The following is a 9,381-nucleotide window of genomic DNA, read 5'->3' as shown; positions in this document are numbered from 1 at the left end:
GTAAAATTAGTTGTGTAGCGCGCGCCATCTACAGTTCACTAGCATAGCAACTCAACTCGAGTAGGGTAAACAAATTCAGAATCAAGAACTAAAAATTGCTTTTCTACTGTAAGTATGATTAGTTTTACAATTTTTCCTGGAGAAATAGTTTGAAAATTATTTTGTGAAACTGTTTCTTGGTTATTATCTTCTTGTGTGAAAGACATCTAACATTAATTCAAGGAGCCTAACGTTAAATGTGCAAATTCCAATTTGAGAAATGCCAGTCCCGTGCGTGCATTTATTTGTTTGTAGACCAGTGCAGACACGTTTGTTAAATTTTAGTGCCCAATATACTCAAAAGTTAATCACATAATTAAATTACATTGAATAATAAAAAAGGAAATTCGTACGAAATGAATAGTTGATCTGTTGATCGACAAATCACCTATTATAAATAAAAAATAAGAAAAAAAAATAATGAAAATGAGAATTCGTACAAAAATAATTGATCTGTCAATTTACAGATCACCTAAATAGAAATTATAGACATCTTGAGATTAATGAATGATCGATTGGGAATGTTTTAAAATTGTTTTGAGGTCCTAAAATATTTGCATATCAAGGCTCAACATTAACTTTAAAATCTTCATGTAATATAAATTTATAATATAAAGAAAAACATTAAAAATGAATAAAACTAACTTCTAAAAAGTAAAATGTTAAATCTGCAGCCACAACCACTAAGTTACTTGTACTTTCACTATATATGTCTATGTGTATCTTGTATGTAAACCTTGTTTGCTGTTTTTATATTTTGCAAATTGATTTTTGGTAATATAATTTGTTTTTTCATTGTAAATATGAAATGATTGAAAGAGAATAAATGAATTGTATTGTTCCCAGGTTGTGTGGACTTTTTTCTTCGATCTAAACTTAATATTCTAGACACCCACTCTTCTTCTTCCTCCGCTTATATCGGAGATCAACAGCAAGGTGCTGCACAAAGAATGTCCAACAGTAGTTAATAATTACAGAGAGGAGAGAGATGTAATACGGCTAATATGAAGTTTATAATATGAAGTTTACACTCGTAATGGTAAAGTAAACAAATTATGCATAACAAATTCAGATACAAAACAATAATTTCCCTTTCTTTCTCTTTGAATCCCAAAACCTAGCGTATGGAGGCCCCAAATCAATTTTTTTTTCTCTGCCTTGCAGCATATTAGCAGGAGAAAATCATGGATAAATATGCTGCAAAATTAGAACAATTCATAAAAGTAAACAAAAAATATTTTTCAAAAAATATAATAAAAAAAGAAAACAAAACTAATTAAGAAAGAAGTGAAATGAAACAACCAAAAGAAATAAATGAAGAAAGAAAAAAGACAGGAAAAATAAAATAAAAACAAAAAAAATAAGAAAAAAGAAAAACAAATGAACATGAAAGAAAAATGAATAAAACTAAATGAAAAAAAAAAAATGGGGGAAAGGGGAAGAAAAACGAGAAGCTAAACGAATATTTTTTAACAGCTGTGGCAAAAGTCTATTCTGACTGGAATGCAATTAAAAGCCAAGCAAATAACTTTCACTTGCCTTCTTGGAATAAGGCATTTACATGTTTTATATCCTTTAGTTTTTATAATTTATTTTTTTGTCAGTAGCAACATATTCTTTAATCAGGCAAAGTCAATGGGAAGAAGTATAAAGAGCTTAACCAAAAAATGAAAGAGAAAAAATGATGATAAGGGAATGGCAAAAAAGTTCCTTCCTGGAAAAAAAGTGTGAGAAAAGTCCTTCCCTATATTTGCCAAAATGTTGGAAAATCCGCATATCATATCAATGAAATGCTTTCCTAGAGTATTTATTTTCTCAAGAGTGGGTTAAGAAGTCATTTATAAACCAATAAAGAAATTATCTGTTTAATTTTGGCTAGAAAAGACACAGCTGCGAAAGAAACTAAGTATCAACAAACATACAAATGCACATGTGGGACAGCAATGTACTCACCTATGGGTTTTCGTGTGTATTAATTTAAAATTCTGTTTTTTTTAGTCGAAAAGAGAGGTCATAATTGCTCCTTCTAATGCTTGCAAATAATCAGGGTACACAAGATTTTAACAATATGGACTGTAGAAGGGCATTTCATTGGTGTTAAATGCGACTTTGACTTAGATTTTCAAAGTTCTGTGGAAGATTTCTTAGCAACACTTTGTATGCAGCTCCTCAAGTCTGTAGGCTGCTAGTTGCAATGGCTTCTTAGTCATACTTATGTATGGTGATAATAAATACAATTACTACGACTACTACTAAAACTTCTACCTCATGAATTATTTTGAATAAAAGAATCAAATTACATAATGAATTAATGTTGATATTATTAATGATGATGTCAATCTTTGCTATAATTGATCATTGTTTTTAAAGATGTCTTTTTCACTATTTGATACATTTAAAAATCTGTTTTATATCATAGTCAAACCTTCAAAACATTCTACGGCCTTCCTAAATAGAGAGTGTTGTAATAAGCATCCGACGGGACTATCATTGGTCTTTAAATTAGCCATGGCAACAAAGCAAGAGGATCTAGAAGGGCCACTCCCTCCAGCGGGGGTCAGTTCCCGTCCACTGAGAGATGTCATGGAAGGCATCTTTCTGGAGCAGAAGTATGACATCTTACTTCGAACCAAGGGTCACCTGAACCACAACCGCCTTGCGAAGCCCCCCGAGCTGGCAACCCACAAGCCCTGGGAGAGTTCAGGCAAGGAAGTACCCCTGCTGCTTGCTCCGAGCAAGCTACCTTCACCAAGAAGGGCTCAGGTAAATATGAAGTGATATCAATGAACTAGGAAACAATTACTCCTTACAACTCAATACAGTAAATCCTTATTGTTTTTGTCAGTGGAGAAATGGATGGGAATCTTGTAGAGTACTTCTGAGGCCATAATGCTAATTGGAAATACATGTAGGTGTCTTTATTTTAACTATGGAAAAACAAAATACAGCATCTACCACAGATGCATGCTTTATACCCAGTTTTATGAGAATGCACCTGATTATCATTATGAAATAAGTAACATTTCATTTTATTTACATTATGCAAAATGAGTCACCAGAGAGTAACAAAATTTGCCTTGATAAAGTATTTTTGTAACAAAACATTAAACATGTTCATTACCTACCTGACAATGGATTTTGGGCTTTCCTCCTCTTACAGAGTAAAGAAGAAGAAATGGTACAGGCCTTATATCACTTCAGCACTGGGACAGCAGGGAGCATGCCCCACCCCACACCTGCGGACTTGCAAACGGACCAGAGAATGGCAAAAACATCCTCCAGTAGTCCTCGCTTTGCTAGCAGAGCCAGATCCCATGGAGCATCCAAATCAGATGCTAGGATGGATTCCCCAGCTTCGTACATTGATGATGGCGTTTGCGTTGAAGAGCTAGCAATGCCCGAAATAATGCTCCCAGTCTCTCGACAAAAAACAACTCGGGGGCTCTCGCGGACTCAGTCTCCCCCTCACAGGCTGCCTCCATTTGAGAAGAGGGAGGATAGGAGCGCTGGAGGGAAGGACTTGCACAAGCAACAATTTGTACAAAGTCATCTGGCTGGAATAACCAAAAAAGATCAGCTGAATAGGTTTCTGGACTTTCAGAAGAATGTACTTAGGAAAGAAGAGATGTATGAGAAAGGGGTCTTAACAGGAAGAAAGGCAGTTGAACATTTGGAGAGAAAATTATATGAGGTAAGGGACTCCGGAGGGGCTTTACAATTAAAAAAAGGATGGATACCACTTTCTTGATCATTCAAACTGTAGCTCATTTTATTTTATAGATGCATTTAACTTTTGAGAATGTGTTTTCTTATCTCCTTTGCTCAGAAGTGATATTTGAGATATAATCAAGATGAAGTCAAATGCATGGCATTATTGTTCCCTGCAAATTGGTGAACAGTTTATTGAATGATTCACTTGGCTTCATATCAGATATCTTCTGGTTAGTGTCTTTTTCTTATTTATGCCAATAAGTACTTGTTATCTGTTGCAAGTATCATTGATTATCTGATTTGAATTATAAATTTTGATTGAACAACCAACTTGTAGAAACTGCAGGAGCTGAGTGTTGAGACGAGGTTCAGTGCGCCCAACTTCCATCGGTTGCAGATCTACAGTGATGTCTGGGATGAACTCATTGAAGAAACACCTACCTTTGCAAAGGTTCTCCAAGACATCAAGGTAAGATCTATCATAGATGAAGATCTACAGGAAGCATGATTTCTGGTCACTTAAGACACTTTGCTTGAGTAGGAATTTACAACCCAGCAGAAGTATGATCGCCTTGTATACTCTTTCTTTGTAGTACATGTTTTGCTAAAACGTTTAAATTATATATGAATTTTTTTTTAGATGCATGGATAATTGCATGAATGTATGGAAGTGTAAATTTAAACCCATAATCATAGTCTTGAAATCATTGGGGTGTCCAGTCTTAGAAAAAAACTTGCCCATCAGAAAATAGTTCCGGATAGATAAGGCACGACTGTGACTAAGACGGGAAAGATATTAAATCTTATATCCTCTTTGCTATTTTGTCTAATGATTAATTTGAGACGTATGTTACTTCAGTTTTACAAAATATAAGTATTGCTTCAATAACAACAACAACAACACAAATTTTCAGCTTTGTTAATAAAAAGCATTATTGCTACGACAAAACAACAGTACATGTAGTATTGCTTCAACAGTGATAACAATTAAGATCATATTTTTTTCAGTTTCAGGTCTGTTTCAGTTCAATATTCTTTTCTTTGCTCTTTCCCCAATGCAGAGTGAGTTTGATCTGTACATGGGGTCTATCCTGGACACACAGCCTCACAAACACAGTGAGATCCTAAGCCAACAGGTCAGAGGACTGACCGCTAGTGGTGTGGTCCTGCCTGGTGAGCTGACCATTGGTCAAGAAGTGGTGAAGAAGATGGAGAAACAGACCAAAGATCTGCTTGAAGAGAATGAAAGGTAATGATCATATAATTTGAAGAGTAATCCAACTCAAATAGAAACATTGCAATTTTGCCCAACTTGTAGTGGAATGTAAGTCGCCGGTCTATCAGTTTCATTTTATATTATTTTGAATAAACATCATGCTTGTTTGGTTTTTGGTCTTGACTCGAGTAGAGTGGAATTTTTCATTGATTATCATGATACTGTCTTTTAATAGGTTTTTAATAAAATCATTACTGTGTGAGTTCGTTTTAGTGTATAATTCTGATTGCTCTATGATAATAGTTGTGAAATTTTCTTTTTGAAAAAGATTGTACTATGTTTTTTTCAAATGTTTTGCTTATTTGCTTGAAAAAAAATAGACAAAAATAATGAAGAAACTTTTATTTTACAACCCAGTACACCCACTTTATAACCTTAATAGACCCATATGCTTTTTAAAAGGTTGAAATCTTTGCAAATATTCCTCTTCATGCTTTTCTTGTGTTAATTATGTTTTAAATTGATATTTATTACTTCTGTTTATATGCTTTAAGTGGATAGGTATTGGTGGTGATTTTTTTTTTTTACCTGATTGCTAAGAAAGCATGAATGCTTGTAAGCAAGCAACCAGAGGACCGACGGCTTAAGGTCCTCTCCGAAGGACCTGGTACTGAGGATTAATGCCTTACCAAAGGGCACTGGCGCACAAAGTGGGAATCGAAGCCGGGTCACCGGAATACGAATTCCCCGTTCTGCCGACTGAGCTATCACGCCTCCTCAAGTATTTGAAACTCAATTTGTATATATCTGTACCATTTGTTATACAGTTTATAAATACAAAATACAAAATATCCCTGTACTTAGGATAATATATTACTTAAGACATTTAAAATTGACTAATTTACTCTTGGTTCTTACTGATCAAAATCAGGTTACGTGAGAAACTGCGACAAGAGCAATACGCAGTTGCCCGTCTCCCGCAAGTCATTGTCAACACTGACCCCTATGCCAAGAGTGCTAATTCCAAGGAGGAGGAGATAGTCCTGGGCCATGGCGATCAGGTCCTGGAATACCATAATGAGATCCTGGCATTGCAGGAAGAGATAGAGGAGCTGACCGAGGACCTCCACAAGCACCATGTTCCTCGGTCTATCTGTGATCACATGGAAGGCTGTTTGAGGGATACTGAGGCTGAGGTGCTGAAACTACTATCTACCAATGAGTACTTGGAGAAGACAATACAGGTGATTTTTTTTTATTCTGAAGAGATAGGAAGAGAGAGAGAGAGAGAAAGAAGTGTGGACAAAAGAGAGACTTGGGTCCCATCTTACAAAGAGTTACAATTAATCCAATCGATCATAAATCTATGGAAATCCATCAGTGTCATAATTTTTTCTATAGGAAATTTGCACAATGTCCTTTGTAAACAAAGAGAAGCACAGTGACTTTTATACTAATAATTTAATCTTTTCATTGCAGGGTCTTGGGGTGGATGTCGATAAGCTTCTTGAGAGATATGATGCACCAGATACAGACATAAGGTGAGTTAACATTAGCTTTCTATGAGCAATTTGATTATCAAATTATTCTTAAGGGATGTATTCAAATGGTTGAGCCGACCTTTTGCAAGTAACAACCTGTGACAGGGTAGGGCTCAATTACAAAGTAATTGATCAATTATGTAATTTCCAAATTTTCTAAGGGAAAGTAATTGTAATTGTAATTGTAATTTAAAAATTGTAATTTGAATTACTGTCATTTATTTTAATTACATTCAATTACATAACTTTTGATACCGGTTTTTATTGATCAATTTATTCTGGATTGCTTATTTCTCTTTTCCCTTAAGCCCGTCTCACACTATGCGGTTCGTTGTGATCCAAATTTCAAATTAATTGTGATAACATTTGATATGGATATTCTAACTAATCAAATATTATGGATCAGGGTTCAGAATAGTGGTAGGACTATATCTTATACATATTATCATTGAAAATTATTAAGTAGAAAAATTCTTGATTTTGAACTGGGATTTGTAACTATATGTAAAGGCCACTGCACACCTTACAACCTGACTGGTCGCCGACTGGCTAGCGGCTGAGTGAGGGGAGATGTGACGTCACAGCTCTTGTCAGCTAGAGCGTCGCAGACCGGTCAGAGACAAGTCACAGGGAAAATCGGAAGGATTTGACATGTCGAATCCTTATGACTGGATCGCAAGCTCAATCCAACCTCCAGCCAATCAGACAGCAGTGTTGCATAACGCGTATTATGATAAACAACGCGCATACGCAGTAGTAAGCAAAATTTCTCAGATGCTATGCCAAAAAGCAAAAAGCGCATGCGTGAGTCGCAGATCGGATCGCAAGGTGTGCGGTGTCGAGGCTTACGACTGCCTTGCGACTCATCTCCCCTCACTCAGTCGCAAGGCAGTCGCTGACCAGTCGGTTCGTAAGGTGTGCGGTGGCCTTAAGTTCGAGAGCAGTATCCTTCAGTTTAGTTTCCTGGTTCTTGGGGTGTTGAGTGGACATTGGTTAGCGATACACATATTTTCTTTTTTTCTATATTTCAATATTTTAAAAAGAAATTATAGGAGAGCAGGAAGCTTGGAATGAGGATGGAGGATACTGTGTATTGGGCAAAGTCAAAGGGGAGGGGATAAGATACCTTGTTAAAAAGTCTGTGCCACGTCTTTTGGCTGGAATCCAACCATAAAAGCACAATGCATCTTTTCATAGTGGCTATGCTGCATTCCCTTTTCTTTTCGTCTATGATGTTGGTTGAAAATTACGGGATCCCATCTCGAAAGACGCAGTTTTTACTTTTGACAAGGTACCTAAGGGCAACTCAAAATGAGGTAAATTCAGCCGCCTCTGCCCTTGAGAACAAAACTGGAGTCAAGACATTGGATCGCTTCTACTACTAATATCACACACTTGTAATGTTATCTTACAGTATGTTTTTAAAACATGATCTGATTTTCCCTTTGCAGAGCCATCTGGAAGAGCATAAACACTGCAGGGACAACACCATTTCCTGGTGTATTCTGAGTGTTCCAGGAGACATGCTGTCACCTGTCACAGGATGTAGAGGTACTGACCATCCCCAAGGAATTGTTTTGAATGGGTGAATTGAACAGTGAGAACTCCATCATCAGTGTGCATCCTCCATGTATTTCAGTTGCAAAATCCCACCGACTTCGAACACTGTATTCTTAGCCATCTCTGGGATTATGGAGTATCCTCACAGCATTCCACCTAATGCTGAATGTGTTTACTAGAGCTTTGACTGTATCAAGGAAACATTGTCCCTTGTATTTAAAAGCTTTAATGAGAAGCGCACCTCACACTGTCCCCAGAATGCTGTATTCTTGGCCTTTTGTTTATATTATCATCATCCCAACAGTGCATCTTGTTGTGGTTCATGAATTCTGAACTGCTTTTTTGTAGAACCAATGCCAGCACACCTCACACCATGTACAGACAGTCCTTTCTTGGCCATCTTGTTAGGAATAGAGTATGCCTGAACATTCCAGAAGGTGCAGCATGAGATGACTAAAGCCGATTAGTCTTTTGTTAAGCATACTTGAAGCCCCAGTTAGAAATTACCATAAATAGCAGACCTTAACTGACTTGGTCAATGTTATTCAACTTTAAAAACCCTGTGGGTAGCAGGGGCCATGGAATGGTTTTCAAAGTGGGGTGAGGGGGTCTTACAAAGCAAAAAAATCACAATCATACAAAGCATACAAATGTTTCTTCTCAGTTTGAGAATTTTTTCACAAAGTGAAACGATCCCTTTAAGATTGATTGATGTCATTGATTGAACTAAAGGCCCTTGAAACTTAGTCACAGATGTGTAGCGAACAGGTTATCAAAATCATCTTTTATCTAATTCTAACCCACAATAAATATTCATGTGCTATTCAATAATCTTCTTGTTGTTTTTTTAAAGAATGTAATTTATATGTACAGTATTTATAGTCTGCTGAGAGCATGAAGTGTACCAGAATATATTTTTTCTTGAATTTCATTTTTTGTCAAGCAATACAGTTCAAGAAAAGGAAGCATTCTGCACACTTAATGATCCAACCATATTGGCTTTTGGAACAGTCAACTGTTGTGGATTTTTATTCATTGATTGGGTTAAAAACACTGGATATTACACAGGTTTTGTGAACAAAATCCTGAACTTTGTTTAATATGTGTTGTATATTCTATGGATTGGATGAAACAGCTATGAAGAAAAAAGTCAAATTACTCTGCCAGAGGTTAATAATTGTAACAACACATGTAATATGTGGAATGATATGTTTGGTCCTTTTACAAAAAGGGCTTCGTTTATACAACATATCACAGACAAAAGTTACAGCTAAGATTAAAAAAAAAGTAAAATCAATGTTAAAGGTCAAGTCC

The 9,381-nt window shown here is 36.1% G+C and overlaps 1 protein-coding gene across 2 annotated transcripts; it reads left to right on the top strand.

Annotated features, from left to right (window-relative positions):
• Nucleotides 1–15: 15 nt before the first annotated feature.
• LOC121413841 (uncharacterized protein C6orf118-like) lies at nucleotides 16–8,265 on the top strand. Of its 2 annotated transcripts, none has more exons than XM_041606809.1 (8): nucleotides 16–108; nucleotides 2,459–2,802; nucleotides 3,200–3,730; nucleotides 4,088–4,219; nucleotides 4,812–4,999; nucleotides 5,898–6,210; nucleotides 6,446–6,507; nucleotides 7,959–8,265. In XM_041606809.1, exons 2-8 carry the CDS (start codon nucleotides 2,548–2,550, stop codon nucleotides 8,014–8,016), a joined length of 1,539 nt encoding a protein of 512 aa, XP_041462743.1. In that variant the 5' UTR covers nucleotides 16–108; nucleotides 2,459–2,547; the 3' UTR covers nucleotides 8,017–8,265. The 2 variants fall into 2 exon arrangements, with proteins under 2 accessions (XP_041462743.1, XP_041462745.1); XM_041606811.1 differs by having other exon boundaries at nucleotides 38–108; nucleotides 2,546–2,802.
• The last annotated feature ends 1,116 nt before the right edge of the window (nucleotides 8,266–9,381 follow it).

The sequence above is a fragment of the Lytechinus variegatus genome, chromosome 4, assembly GCF_018143015.1.
Source record: "Lytechinus variegatus isolate NC3 chromosome 4, Lvar_3.0, whole genome shotgun sequence".
NCBI lineage: Eukaryota > Metazoa > Echinodermata > Echinoidea > Temnopleuroida > Toxopneustidae > Lytechinus > Lytechinus variegatus.
The sequence above is the reverse complement of the archived record's forward strand: the minus strand, read 5'-3'. Positions and strand labels throughout refer to the sequence as shown.